We start from the raw sequence: 15049 nt of genomic DNA, 5'->3' as shown, positions 1-15049 counted from the left end.
TCTCAAGACAAGAAACTACATAGGATTATGAAAAATGAGGCAATGGCATAAGCTACATTTCAGTTATCACAAATTAGTTGAAGAATATTAAATTAAAGCAGTTAAGTAGGAATGAAAATATTTTTAAAGAATCAACTTGGTGTTTTATCAAAAGAATTCTGAAGCACAAATTCACAATTTTGACAAATGCTTCAAAGAATGAACAAGTCCTTGATATTAATCAGGCTATAATAAAAAAAAAATCTACAGGGAAAAAAGTAGCAAAGCATTGTTGTGAATCAAAGCAGCTCAAAAAATCCAGTATGTGTAGGAAGTTAATTGTATTGCTGTCCTGAAATCCCACACAAGGACAAGTGTATGGGTAAATTAGGGGGGAATTAGAAGGGCAGATTTAAAGAGGTGTTTTTTTAGTTATACTGAGATTAAAGATGGGGATTTATGATCTCTAAGATGCTGCAGGAATCAGCATCACACCATCCAAAGGAGAAAAAACCAAATAAACAAACAACAGCCATCACTAACGTCTTACATATTGTCTTTGGTTGTTTAATATCAAGAAATGCTTTTTACAGAATATGTGGAAACTATTCCTTTGAAATTCATTCTGTGTCAATACCTTCCCTGTGGCCTCTCTGGTAAACCAGAGGACAGGCTTTACTTTCTCTGAATAGTTTGCTTTTTTCTACATTTTTATCATATCTCTCTTCAAAACTCCAATTTCTTCCATTTACAGGCTTTTGTACCAAAACGGTTTGACTAGAACAGACTTTACATTGTATAGTGAAGGTATTTTTCTTGCATTATAAACTTAGAACTTACTAAAACAATTTTCCACAAGATACTATTGAACTTACAGCAGGATTTAGAGACAGGAATAATGAACATTTGCAATTATAATAACTAAAATGAAAACCAACCCAAAACTCCTACGATTACATTAGCAAGGATTAAAAGTTTTCTCTAAGATCTTAAAATTACGGCTTTAAAAAGTCTTGTACCAGAAAGAAGTTTTCAATCCCCAGCTAGAGGTGCTCAGTAGTTGAGGAGAGGGGAATGGGAGGGGATGTTTAGGGTTTTCCCCTCATTCCCTTGCTGTCTGGCCAATTAAGCTCAAAATGTTTACCAGGTGTATGATCAATTTATGGAATGGAAAGTAGCATACACATTTAATGGTATTTCCATTGGACTATGTACAGCATCTCCAATGTCAGAATCAAAAGCATTCTGAGTAAAATCAGATAATTGTTATTAGGAAAAAGAAACCAACAGAAAGGTTATTAATACACCTTTAAAAAACGTAACACAAAAATAATTAACCACTGCTTTCTTGGCATGTAAAAGTTCTATACAAATTTTAAAAATTTTATTTGCAGGTACTAACCTCTTCAAAAGCTCACTCTGTATTTACACTAATTCTTTTAACAAGTTTATCTCAAATTAAAGCATATTTAAAACAATCATGATTGCATTAACTTTTCTGCTTTAAATTATTACCCAATTAGTGCTTTATTCACATTTTAAAAACTTGTACAATTTATTACAAATATAAAACAGTGCAGTTTTTCATACATTATCCCAACTCTGAGACAAACACTTAAAAGACATGAAAAAAGATTTTGATTTCTATAAACATAACATTTGCATTACTCATACCCCTTTCTTCACTGTCCTCCCATAACCCCAATTTAAAAAGATCAAACATACAACATACTGTAGGTTTATTTTTATTCAAAAAGTTACTGTCTCAAGACATAAATACAAATCAGAAAACAGTACAATTAGGACAATAGAATGTGGAGGACAACAGGTTAAGGTAAATATATAAAACATTTTTAGCTGGTTGAAAACAAAGCTGTAAGAACTGCTTTCACAAAGAAACACTCCTTCAAGAGTAAGAAAAATCAACTTAAGTTTAAAATCATATATACAGTCCTCTCAGCAGTTCTATTAAATGCAGTGGTGTGGAAAACAATATAGGCAGTACTTTTAGACATGAGAGTATTTATTTATGTAAAATGAGTTAGGCAGATCTAGTTTTCATTTTGTTGTTACCCCATGACCTAGTAAAATAATTATATTTTATCATGATCCTTTAGATAATCTATGGTTTTTGGCTACCACAGCCGAATGTTTAATTTCTGAGTCTAAAAACAGGAAGCCTTTTTGTATTCACCCATCTGGGGAGATTCTTGTATTGCAAGCGTATTAAGGCATGGAATGATTAAAATAATATACCTCAAGAACTGAGAGACAACTGACAAAAAATATACATATGTAATATAAGTTAATATTTCCTTTAAAATGATGTCTAGCTGCCTAAGCCTTGCAAAATGAGTCAATGTCAAAATGGCATAGATCCACTTTCTGTTTTAGACCAAATTTAATTTATTTGTGAATGGACACAAAATGAAATTTAAAGCTTAGCTTTCGAAGAATATTATGGGTTGTTTATGAGTTTCTATTATCCAATCTAATTTACATATAGAGGAAATGTACTGTAACCTGTTAGAAGTATCTTTAACCTGAAGACTGCTTGCAAAGACAGATAGATAAAACAATATAAAATACAAATTTAAAAATCATTTTTAAAGCATGAATTCTCATGCTCTTCTATTTTTAAACATTGTTAAACTTTCAATATATTTCTGAAACCTCATAATTTTAAGTTGGAATTTAAAAGTAAGAAAAAACTAAACAAACTGCGCAATTATAAAATCAGCACCAATTTATATATATATATAATTTTATTTAAAATTTAGATCCCTATTCCCACACTCTAATAAGCTGTATAATTTTTGTTTAGAATTTTTCTGCAAACATACTACAATAAGCTTCTTTTATTTGGAGACAAAATACAGTGGCACTACTGGAAGGAATTTCACAACATTACATTTTTCTTAAAGGACAAGCAAACTTTCAGGGTTGGTAATGGGCAAGCAAGAGTGAAATCTGTTACGTTCTGGTAGGTTATAGCTTATGGACCTTTCTGAGAAGGCTAACATGAAGCTTTTGGAATAAAAAGTGTGTTTTAGATTAAAAAGCTGTTAAAATTCTGCTTTATGTATTTTTTCCATGATTAATTGATACAAACCTTCTGCTGCTGAAGTTTGCATTTAATTGAAAATACTGACAACTCTTCTGGTTCGTTCTACACTGTGAGAAAACCAATCCATCTACTATTACAGCTCATGGACATGAACAGCAATCCAGCAGAGCTCATGATTATTTAGTATAGCCAGCAAATGTGTAGAGAGGGGCTCAAATCTGTACCAAACACCTCTCAGACTGTTAAGATTAAAACTCAGAGGGAATACTTCTTATGATCCAGAAATAAACTGATAGCACATAAATAAAATATTGAATTTTTTTCCCAACAAAAAGTGTAGCTTATCCTCAAATTGTTTACTTGTCCTTTACATTTCTTTTTTTCTTTCAGGCAAACAAAACTGCCCCTTCAATGCACTTGATCTTGAAAGCATGTCATTCTCCTTAGAGAAAAATCTGTTCAGAATTTCACTGTATCTACCACAATTTTGTATTGAAAAACTTCCTCTTCCACTTAGAAAATGACTTCACCACTGATTTATTTGCTGCTCTGGTATTAAAACATTGACACCCCAAGAACCTAAAAAAAAAGTTAGAAATGGTGTCAATTTGTAGTCTAATACACATTTAACAAATAACAAAGCAATTAGTATATAATTTAAGATTAAGACACTTCAAGATATGTTAAGGCATTATTAAGTTTATTTTTCTTCCAAACCAGATTAACCACACTTCTGATTTAGATAATATGAAAAGGGCTCTTCATTCATTAGAAATATTTTTCTCACACTTGAAATTAACTAGATCCAGTAGGAATAAAGTCTTTGTTTTAATTATTTTAGGTAATAATTGCAAAAGAATTTTTAGTTAGGTGCCTAACTCAGACTTCTTTGACATTCTGTTGGCTCTAACCTGAAATCAAATGTGTTATTACCAGCGACTAAACCTGGCACAAAACACTGCAGACACTGGCTGCTGCTGTGTCTGTGATCTCAGAAACCACAGGCCATCCACATCAACCAAGCAGGACACAAATTTAATGTTTCCTAGGAAATGTATTCACTCTGTCAGGAAGACAGTGAAAAATCAAACAATCATCAGGTAAAATCAAGCAACTGTACTTCAGGAGATTGTGTAACTAGGGAAAGAAAAGGCTTCCTGAAACAAAGTCAGTTTCCACTTCCCATGTGAGAACAAGCCATACAGCTTTCTATGCCAATGGAAGTATGTACGACCAATGATGTGCCAAAAAAAAACCCCAGAAAATCCAGATTTTGTGACTGTCCTAGCTTTTGTAAGACTTTATAAAATCAGCTAGAGCCAAAACAGACCAAATACCCTGAACTTTAACTCTGCTGTTCATATTTATCTGCTTACAAAGCAATTTTTACTGTTCTTTGAATTACATTCACTTTGGGTGCTTCCTACAACAGAGCACGCAGACAGAACTGCCTCTGGTGCCAGCAGTAACTGGCCACATCCGACTAGAAGTCTAGTCATAAACCATGTGATGTGAATAAATTAAACAGCTCGAGTATGTCTGCACCTATAGAAACAAGTGCAACAACTCCAAGAACAAGGGATCTCAGAAGTAAATGATTACGAATGAAGCAGATTAACTGTATTCTGAGACCCGTCTGCGTTCATGCAATGGTTTTTACACTGAACGCTGCTGTCAGAGCTCCGTCCAGGAGCGGCCGCAGCGCAGCCCCGGGCCGGGCCGGGCCGGGCCGGCGCTCCCGCGCCCGCTGCGCTGCCGGCGGCTGCCCCCGCGCGGCCGCTCCCGCGCACTGCAGCCGCTCCCGCGCACTGCAGCCGCTCCCGCGCACTGCAGCCGCTCCCGCGCACTGCAGCCGCTCCCGCGCACTGCAGCCGCGGCTCGGCGGGGCTGCCAGGGCCCTCATTAGAGCGGCTCCCGGAGCGTTAGAGGGGAAAGCTAAACGCGTTCTCCAGCCAGTTAAATGCGACCTGGAGAAGGCCAAGGTTTCAGCATTGTCAGGCTAAAAAGACCGGTACTTCACAGATCAGTCCAGGAAAAATCAAGGAGGGGAAGAACTATTGTAAAACAGAATGTCAGAGAACAGGCGAGTTATTTTCTTGGTGTTAATTCAGGAAAAGAACACACAACAGCCAGACACACAACCTAACTGATTCATTATTACTAAAGCAAAGCCCTACTGGTACAAAATATATGGTTTTGCATTTAAAACAGTATTTAGGACTTCTTTCTGCCATAAACAAGAAGAGGTTCACGCTGCAACAATACTGTAAAAAAATACATAACCATCTTCCAAATTCCACCAAGCTGTCCAAGATTCCCAGGAAGCCTTGTTGTACTGTCCTCTGCTGGCTTGCTGCAGCTTGTTATTTCCAGTGTAATTTTGTACCAGCTACCCAAGGTCAAAAATGGCTGCATACTTTACAAGTGGTTCAAGACAGAAGGAATCCCTCATGCAGATTTTTAAAAGAGAATAGAGACTGCAGATTTATCAAGTCGGATAAAAGGGCAACTGCAAGCAGAAACTACAGACTTCGGATGTTTTGGACCTAAAACTTTGCATGGAAAGAAAAAATACCTCTCATCTCTATAAACAGATATCTGTATTATCTTTTATTTTCTCTATTATCTTACTTATGCACAAAAGTAAATATGCCAATTAAAAAAAAAAAAAAAACACAAAATGCAAACCATCTAATGCTGACATTTGATAATGACATCAGAGTCACTGAACTAAGCTCAGCACAACAGGAAACTTGCTTTTAATGCTGTGTATGCATATTTCTTTATTTTTCTAATGCTCTTTGCTTATCAGCCCCTGCTAGTCTTTTCCATTACAAAAGTGTTTTCTGCTCAGAATCATAGGCTTTTATTTTTTACAGAGCTATATATAGATATTAAGAACAAAAATCCCATAAACTTGCAAGGAACACTGACTATCCTAGAATGTATGGAGCTGAATTACTGTACCAGTCTGTCAAAATAAGCTAACAATGACAACATGAAGATTGCATTCTTTCCATTTAAAATCTGAAGTAAGAGAGTATGGCAACCTTAAGACTGATTTACATTACTTTCCCCTTAAATAAGTTAACCTACCGATTCATCCATGATTGAAGCGGGGTCAAAGAAATCTGGTTTTAGCTCCGTTCGTTCCCTCCTGTTCTTTGACGGTGGCTTTAGAAAGCAAACAAACAAACAGGTTAAGTGTAATTTCATCAGAAAAACAAAGGTTTTACACTGTAGTCAGTGAAGCTGAACTCTCAAGGGGTAAGAATTCACAAGGGATAAATGTTATTCGTTATGACAGAAAGTGTTCTTGCTTTTTGTATGGCAGTTGGAGCAGAGGGCTCTTGTATGCAGACAACAGCACAGCTCTTTAACAATGCAGAAAGCAACCAGAATCATTTTTGCTTTGTTAGAAAGAAAATTTAATTCAAATATCTTACTTTAAAAGCAGAAATACAAATCCCAAGAGCACTAAAAGAGAAGTAAATTTCTTACTAGGTCTATGTCCATGGTGTCAAAATCCATGCCTTCATTAAGATCTTCAATCCGCCCTTCTGATGACATCATCACATCTTCAACAATTGGCTCTTCATCATCTTCCATTAGACTTGTGCCACGTCGACTGAAATGAAAAGCAGTACTGTTTAGCACTAAATCAAGTTAACTTCTAGCTATTTAAAACACTAACGATCAGTAAGGGACTCCCAACAAATGATAATTCCATTAGATAAAACAGAAATGAAGTATTGAAATGAATGCATAACTACTACTAAAGAAAGCTGGTATTTAACCAGAAGATACTAAGAGAGCGTGGGAGAATGCCTAACAAAGGTCAGTTTAGACAACCGTGGTACATTGCTAAATGGGTACTCAGAGGGTGTGAGATCTGGTAAGCACATCTACTCCACACCTAATTTATGCCTAAGTGAGAAGGAACTTAAGTTTTGCCACCTAAAGAAAAATTGTTTCTGCCTTATGATAAAGCTAGGAAGAATGCCTTTGAAATAAAATAGATGTGTAAAACCACTACAAATACTCTCACACAGTCCTTCATCCTCTTTCCTCATAAATTCTACACAAAACATCAGATCTTATGAGAAAACTAAGGAGTCTTTCTAATTATATTAATTGGTGTCACTGTATTGAAGTCACCACTGAAACTAGGTTACATGTAGCACTGGAACTAAAACAATCAAAAGCAGGGGGAAGATGTAAAGCACCTCAATACACATGCCCCGGGTTTTTGTTTGACACGTGTATTTTTTACTGTAGAACTGTCCTTAAGAATGCTGAGAACTTTTAAACTTAGAAGATGTATCCCTCTTAAAAGATATCCCTCTTAAAAGGTGTATCTTTTACCACCACCGCATTTATAAACCCTCCCCAACCCACTGAAGGAGCATTCACTCCACTCACATGGCGTGTTGCAAGTTGCTTCTCAGCTTGACGTAGTTCATCGCTGCCCTCTCCTGTTGTTGTCGCGCGGCTTCTTCCTGTTGCCTTTGAGCCAACATCCACGTTACTTGCGTGCTTAAAAAGACCATTATTCTATTTTAAACATGTACTGGGTTTGTGTATGGACACTAACACAAAGCAGACCTACTCGTGTACGTACTTGTAGTCGAGCGGCGGTTGGTGGTGCTCGGGCTGCATAGGGTAGACACCCATGTAGTTCTCGTCGGGTCGCAATCTCTTGGGCTCCCTCATTATCGTGGAAGTGAGCTGAGGTGTCTGCATCATGACTGGTGTGTGCATTGACTGCTCCCTGTTCAGCCACATACTGTCACTACTGCTGCTTTCTTCAGCTGGAAGCAAACACAGGAGGAACATCCATGAAGTGTCTTTTCAAACTAGTCTAAAAGCGAACGCTAAAACACAAATTAAATGTGGGATACAGAGAATCAACTGCTTTACTTTCTGCCACAAAGTCTTATATATGCCTCAAAGAGCCTGGATTTATAATCACTGGCTGGAGCATTTCTATACTTTTCTATTGCATGACTCAACACTGTATAGTGCCCTTATTTCCTTTTGTGAATCAAATGAATACTTTTCCCACTAAGACACACACATGATCAGAAGTCACCTGTTCTAAAAAAATACATGAAGGCATACCAATACAGTCACACTAAAAAATATGGAACAATATGTGCAGTTTATATGAATATCTATTCTAGTAAATGTTAAGATGAGAGAAGTTCTACCTTCAGGTACTTTCCGCTTGCCTGTTGCTGGCTTTGTCTTCTTATTTCTTACTGTAGATCCTCGACTGCTGATTCCACTAATCACTGACATGGTATCATCATCCCCACCGGCTAATAAAGAGTTTCGGTAGGACATGAGAGGAAGCCACACATCTTCTCTTCGTAGAGACATCTGAAAGGTCATGAACTTCTCCAAGTAAACATACCTTTAGATTAAACAAGAAATACAGAGATGCAAAAAATCTGTAACAAAATGTTACCATGTCAAGATAAGTAACTACTGAAATTATTAGCCTGCATTTCTCATCCAGTTAACACAAAGGCCTGACAACAGCAAATCCAGAACACCATTTCTGTTTATCCACCATAAAATGAAAAATAACAACAATAAATACAATTTATCTTCTGTGAGTATACTTGACTACATTAGTGTAAACTTACCTTGATGTGTCAAAGATTCCACTTTAGATGAATACAATACACAAATATTTATTCTGATGCACGTCTTTAGTGGTTATCATTACAAATACTAAAACTATTAAGAAAATACTTACACTGTTCTTTTGTCTTGTCTGAGAAGTTTCGAGGAGAACTCACTGAGAATATCGAGAAATGCCAAATTTAATGGTGGGTGGCTCTCACCTTGTGGATTAGGCTCCTTAAAAGCAAATTCTATGCCATCCCTAAGAACAAATAAAGATTTACATCAGAAAAAGAACAAACAGAAGTTCAAAGCACTGTGAGCTACCAAAACCAAACACCTTTTCTTTATGTCAAGAAAGCAATAAATTGATGTTTGTAATTCCAGCAAAAAAAGTGAACACTAGTTACTACTTGAATCTGGATACACTTTCTGTAAAGGAATTTCTACCTTGCATTGTGGGTTTTCTGCATGAGGCCAACATGACCACCAATGACAATGAAGTGGATCTGTTCTTATTGTTATGGACCAGACATTAAAAATGCTTTTTCATTATAGCATCAACACTGTTAATATTTAGATGCTTATATAATGATGCTGGAGAACACCAATAATATTAAACATTTAGATTTACAAAGAGACATAACTGCAGTCATCTCCTAATTAATATATGGGCTATATCATCTCTAGGGCTGATGCACTTAGTATTAACAAACTCATTTTCAAAGACTAAGATCATCTTATGTTAGTCAAGAAGTGTTTACAAAAATGGAAGTAATACAAAGCACACAATTACTTGTGTAACATAGCAATAGCTTCTCTTGTTTTCAACTGATCCAATCCAAATGTTAAAGCAAAACGTCGAGCAAGCTCCTTTATACCACTGAATGTTGGTGATGATCTGTCAAAATTATAACCATTTTCTTGAATCATTTCATTGAAGAGCTGCATGGAATAAAAAAGGAAATTTTCATGTATTGAAAGATTATGCCAAACTTTGGACCAATACACACAAAGATAAGTTTCAGTTTAAAAGTATGTTTCACAGCTTTTTTCCCCCCACTCCTAATCTGACAACACCAAGAGACAAACATGAACGTTTTGGACAGCAAAGTCAAAGCTACTCTTGAAGAGTGTGCACCCCAGAGATAAACTCTGAAATGCACTGTCCAAGCACTAATCAAACCGCAGATATGCTGGATGACAGACTGCAGTGCTTCACTAAATCAGGTGTTCTAAAGTTGAGAATACAAAAAATTAGTAGGATTCTCTAATTGCATACACTGACAGAGAAGAAATAAATGGGGTGGTCCTCACCTGGTCTTTACTACAATACATTGTCAAACTACTAGTTCCCAATTCTTTTTTTTTCTTCTCAAATTACAGGTATAAAGAAGAAACTCTAAAATGGAAACGTGTTTGGGAAATTGCCAAAGACACCAGAAATTCTGTCACCGATTATGAGATTTTTAAGTACTCATCAATAGTTGTCAATGCCAAATACTCTGAACTTTACAGTCTTTTCTTTTCTTTGATCAATCCTTTTCTCATCCTACTGAATTCGACTATAATTCACTTAAATAATAAATTTTTTCTGTTTTTAATTTTGTCTAACACACCCTTTTGTATCACAAAGAATGAAACCAAGAGTCTTTAATTACATATTTTACACTGCAGTTCCACCAGCTACTTTAGAGGCACGCTGCTATCAAAAGGAAAGGCCTCATCCTCCCTTGTTTTGGCAATATCCATACTGATAAACCACTCCTTACTTTAATAAGGACTATTTCCATTTGGCCTCCACCTGGCTCAATATCCAGATCTGTATTCATTATGTAGCTTTATAACCTTTAGTCAAAAGCCAGGGACAGAGAAAATATATTTGGGTAGATTCTCCTTTCATGGATAGCAGTGATCTGTTCTGGATTACAGTGTTTTGGAGATATATGTGTCTAGAGTTCTGAGCCTATGAATACAATCCATGCAGATGGTTTATGTGAGTGGATGAATCAAATGCTAACTTTAACTGAATTCATCAGGTTTCCACACAAGCAAACTTCACTGAAGAGAGCACTGAAGTATGTTTTATTGTCAAATGAGTGAAGGCTCTAATAAACATGAAGAAATTACTAAAGCTTCAAATTAATTCTCAGAATAGTTCAAAAAACCCAAAACAACACCCCAAAAGCAGAACAAAACCCTCACAAAAAACCCCCAACCCCCTACCACACAGGCAGGAAGTATTTATCTGTTAACAAACAAGTAAACTGGCCATTTCACAACATATATCTTAATACTTTACTTAAACTATTGTTTTAGAGTTATGAAGGTTTCATAGAGTTATGTTCATTTTGTATTTATTGACCTCTCCTACATTTTTTGTGGTACAATATTTGGCAAGTATAGGAAGACTTCTGGCAGTTTTTCCCATAGTTACAGAAAATGTGTTTCAGTTTAGACCTATTTATGCCTCTTGCCCATAAAAATTTCATCATCAATATCTCAAACCTGTTACTAAACAACAGGACATCACCTACAGAATGGAATTTCATGCATAAAAACAGTTAACTCTTACCTGCTGCAAACTAAGAATAAGTGTTTTAGCACACTGGATTTTGTCTATCTGTCTTGTTTTACTCATAGTTTCTTTAATAATATCACCATAGTCATTGTAATACTAGGAAAAACAAACAAAAAAAAAAGTTAATTGTCAGTGTTAGTTGAAAATGCAACTACTGAATTCTTCTGAAAACTAAATCTAGGCTATGGTCTTTTAGAAAGAAAAATCAAACATTATCTAAAGGAAAAAAACACCAACATGTTCATGACTACACCAAAAATTAATCCTAAATCACCTCCAAAATAAGGACTGAAAAAAACCCTAAATGCAAAAAGAATAAACCCACTTTTCATTCTTGCAGTGAGTATTACTTTAGAGTCAGAATGACCTATTTATCTTCAAGGCCATGACATATTTGTTAATGACACGTGTTCACCCCTTCAGGGTACAAGATTAGAATCTAATCTTTTTACTAGCTCCTGTAACTCTGGTGGGGAGTTTTATTTTCTTTGCTGAAAGAATGCACTTACAGACAGCATCACAGGCATAATTTTTACAGCGAAGACAGCTGTCTGTTCAGTTTTTTAAGTATTTCAGGTTTAAGAAAGACCCAATTAGTTATTTGGAGAATCAAAATATATGTAGGGCACTCAAGGCAGATAAAAGCAGGCTGCCGAAATTTTAAGGTTTTAGGGTAATCACCAAGGAGCAAAGCTTTATCATGTTCACAAAATGAGAACTCATATTAATGTGCAGCTGTGAATCCCATGAGCCAGGAGAGGTTTTTATATTTAAGTAAGATTGGAACAGATATAAAGATAACAGGGAGAGGGGACTCAAATTTTACTCCTCTTCTACAAAGTTTAAACTTAAATTATTAGATGAGACTAGGTATCATGGAGTTGATCTTGGGAAGAACATTCTCAAATGCCCACTAAACCAATAAGTGAATTAAAAATACACCATCAATCAGAATAAGAAAATAAAACCCGTAAAAACAACATTAAAATAATTAGTTTCCCTCCTTGGTCCCCACCACCCACACAGCACTGGAACGGTACAAATCATCTCAGTAATTTTTCCCCTCTACATAGAAAAAAGGGCCTACAACTCTGGAGTTTTGAATTCTTCACATTTTGAACCGGTTATCTTGTCAGGTAAAAAAACAAGTAATAGTTAAAAATCCCACAACTACTGTATTCTAGTAGTTTTATGAAGTGCCACTACTAAGCTTCAAATTTACCTTCATATATTGCTTGAAAATGTCCGCAGCTGTGTTCATTTCCACCACAGTATATACAATGAGCTTACAGAAAGCTGCAAGCAGGTTTCTTCTTTTGTGCAACGCTTCAATTTTGCTGGCTTCATCATCCTGCTGTCCATCTAGAAAGAGTTCAAAATAGGAAAATTGTCAGGTTTAAAGACTCCATGTTTAAACATTTATATATAGAACTGATATGGGCTAGTGGTCATGATTCAGAAAATCAGCTCTCAGTTCTGATGGCAATGCACTTCAGTGTCCCCTGACATGTCTGTTACCCTGATACAGAGATAAATATTTGAGCCTATTAAACCAAACCTTTATTGCAATTATCCTACATGTTCCCAATACATAAAATCCTTTAATCAGCTGCTGACATTTAAAAGCCACACCTACCTCTGTGCACATGCACACCTCTCCATGACAAAACAAAATTAAAACGAAAAAACAACTGGGCAAACAAGAACCAACCCAACAACAAAATACCACCACCACCAGAATGCAGAAGGAAACAGGAAAAAAAACCCAGAAATGCACAAGGACACAAAGATGTTAGTTAGAAAAAAATATAAAAAGGAAATTTAAGTTTTGTACAAACCCGCACTATTATTATCATCATCCTGATCAATGAAGACATGATCTAAAATAAAACTGAGTAGTTCAGATTGCAAGGAAGAATCAGGAGTGTAAACAAGGGGCTCCAACATGTCACGTCCTCCTGTCATAATCTGATGGCTGAAGATCATCAATACATCACACAGAATTGTGAAAGCCTGTTAAAAAGAAACCTTAATAAATACTTGCTTGGAAAGTGGATTTTGTTTAGAATAAAGTACTTGCACTTGACAAAATACTCAAGATCTCATCAGTGTACATAGGCCACTAAAGTCCTACATAACTACAAAGGCCAACTGAAGTCAAAATGTGCATAGCTTCATACAGCAGGTTCCTGTATCAAGACTGGGTCTCCAAATAAAAACATTGCACAGGTGTGCCAAACTAAATGTGAAAATATTGCAAGATTAAAATATGAGAAGCCTGAAACTCCCAAATTGTACATGATGGATACTACATTAGGTCATTAGAGAACTTTGTGGATTCTGACCATAGTACAATCTCCCTTATGCTGTCTTTTCTTAAAATTGTTTCAATCACATTTGTTTAACATAACAGCTGAGATTATTCAATCCCTTTAAATCCTAATGTCCAAAAATGCAAAAGTGCAACCAACTTTTTTTTTTTTTCTGGCTAACTTGTACATCTGGTATCAGATTTAAATGTCTGTACTCCACTGCCCCAGAAGGTTCAAATGTCATCGCACCTGACACAGAGACTGACATTCTGCAAACTAGCAGACCAAAGCAACAAGCTGCTTAGTGCTGCACCTTCTCTTTGGCTCTAATCTCCCAAGTACTTCCATGAACCAGTCTGCTCTCTAACTCCTCAAAGTGAATGCTACTAATTCCTGGTCACAAAAAATACATGTGCTCCTCTGAAGTCCCTTGTGTCCTTTCATGAGATTAGAGAAAGGAAGTGGAACCCACACCAAGTGGAACACTGTACCCTATGTGACAGGTACCCTGTGTAACTAGGCAGCTCTAGTTTCTAGAGCATTCACCAGTCTCAGAGTCATACAGCCTCTTAGAGAGACCTACTCAGAGCTTCAATAATTTTTGTTATTAGCACTTTCACACCCTACACCTTGTGACTATTACACTAGATAGCTCTTTGACATAGAACATGCCTATTAAGCTCCAGGAATACTCGTATTCTAGCAAGAGTTTCAAAAGCTGCAATTGTGCGACTCAGTGGACCAGATTTTCCACTTTAACCAAGTTATTATTATCTTCAGCAGCAAAAAGGCTCCTGGCTTTCTACGTCTTTAATTAAACAGTCTACCTAGAAGATAATCTGGTCCTATCCCTGTAGAGACATACTTCATTTTCTTTCATTTTAGCATTTTAAAGGCATTTATTTAGAATTAATTCTGCTATCAGTAACCTGTGCTCTTCACTGGAACCTCAAAATCCTATGAGTGTCCTGGTCAAGGAACTATTTGCCTACAGATTGAAGAGACTCAGCCCCTACAGTTCAATTTTTTTTTTCTACTCTCTTATTCTCAGGACAAGAGTTTCCCAATGTCTCAATTCTTTTTGAAACAGAAGCAAAAACTAAGGACAACCCCCAAAACCTTCCTGCCAGCATTTCAAAAAAGTCAGGACTTCTGTGTCCTGCCTGAACTGTCATGCATTACTTATTCAAGCTCAATATCTGCATTTTTAATGTCTGAAACATTCAAGAACTTAGTTCCAGCTAAAACTCTTCCCACAAATGGCAACTGTATGCAGGACTAACTATAAAACTGCTCACATCTTTTCCAAGCAGTGTGTCCTTGCTGAGGCTTCCAAGCATTTGCTACAGCATCTCTGAACAACACTATTACCAACAGAGCAGAGTGAGAGTGTTCCTAAAGGTGACTCCAAAAAATTCCCATTTCCCAACAATAAACTCTCCTAGGTTACGGTGAATATTTTGTGTATGTATAAATATA

At 36.2% G+C, this 15049-nt stretch overlaps 1 protein-coding gene across 5 annotated transcripts in view; it reads right to left on the bottom strand.

The window, feature by feature from the left end:
- Positions 1-1708: 1708 nt before the first annotated feature.
- STAG2 (STAG2 cohesin complex component) overlaps positions 1709-15049 on the bottom strand; it is a 74862-nt gene continuing 61521 nt past the window's right edge. For 3 of the 5 annotated variants that reach the window (XM_068204855.1, XM_068204858.1, XM_068204857.1), the window contains exons 24-34: positions 13097-13271; positions 12481-12620; positions 11253-11354; positions 9474-9622; positions 8811-8939; positions 8257-8462; positions 7668-7857; positions 7469-7582; positions 6548-6674; positions 6143-6220; positions 1709-3625 (exon numbers count right to left, since the gene is read on the bottom strand). In XM_068204855.1, coding sequence (XP_068060956.1) covers positions 3602-3625; positions 6143-6220; positions 6548-6674; positions 7469-7582; positions 7668-7857; positions 8257-8462; positions 8811-8939; positions 9474-9622; positions 11253-11354; positions 12481-12620; positions 13097-13271 — 1434 coding nt within the window. In that variant the 3' untranslated portion in view covers positions 1709-3601. Of the gene's footprint in view, positions 3626-4987; positions 5599-6142; positions 6221-6547; positions 6675-7468; positions 7583-7667; positions 7858-8256; positions 8463-8810; positions 8940-9473; positions 9623-11252; positions 11355-12480; positions 12621-13096; positions 13272-15049 lie in introns of those variants that run through there. The other 2 variants (XM_068204860.1, XM_068204859.1) reach the window with 2 other exon arrangements.

The sequence above is a fragment of the Anomalospiza imberbis genome, chromosome 14 (assembly GCF_031753505.1).
Source record: "Anomalospiza imberbis isolate Cuckoo-Finch-1a 21T00152 chromosome 14, ASM3175350v1, whole genome shotgun sequence".
In the NCBI taxonomy this organism is placed as follows: Eukaryota; Metazoa; Chordata; class Aves; order Passeriformes; family Viduidae; genus Anomalospiza; species Anomalospiza imberbis.
Note: the sequence above shows the minus strand (reverse complement) of the source record. Positions and strands in the feature narration are given on the sequence as shown.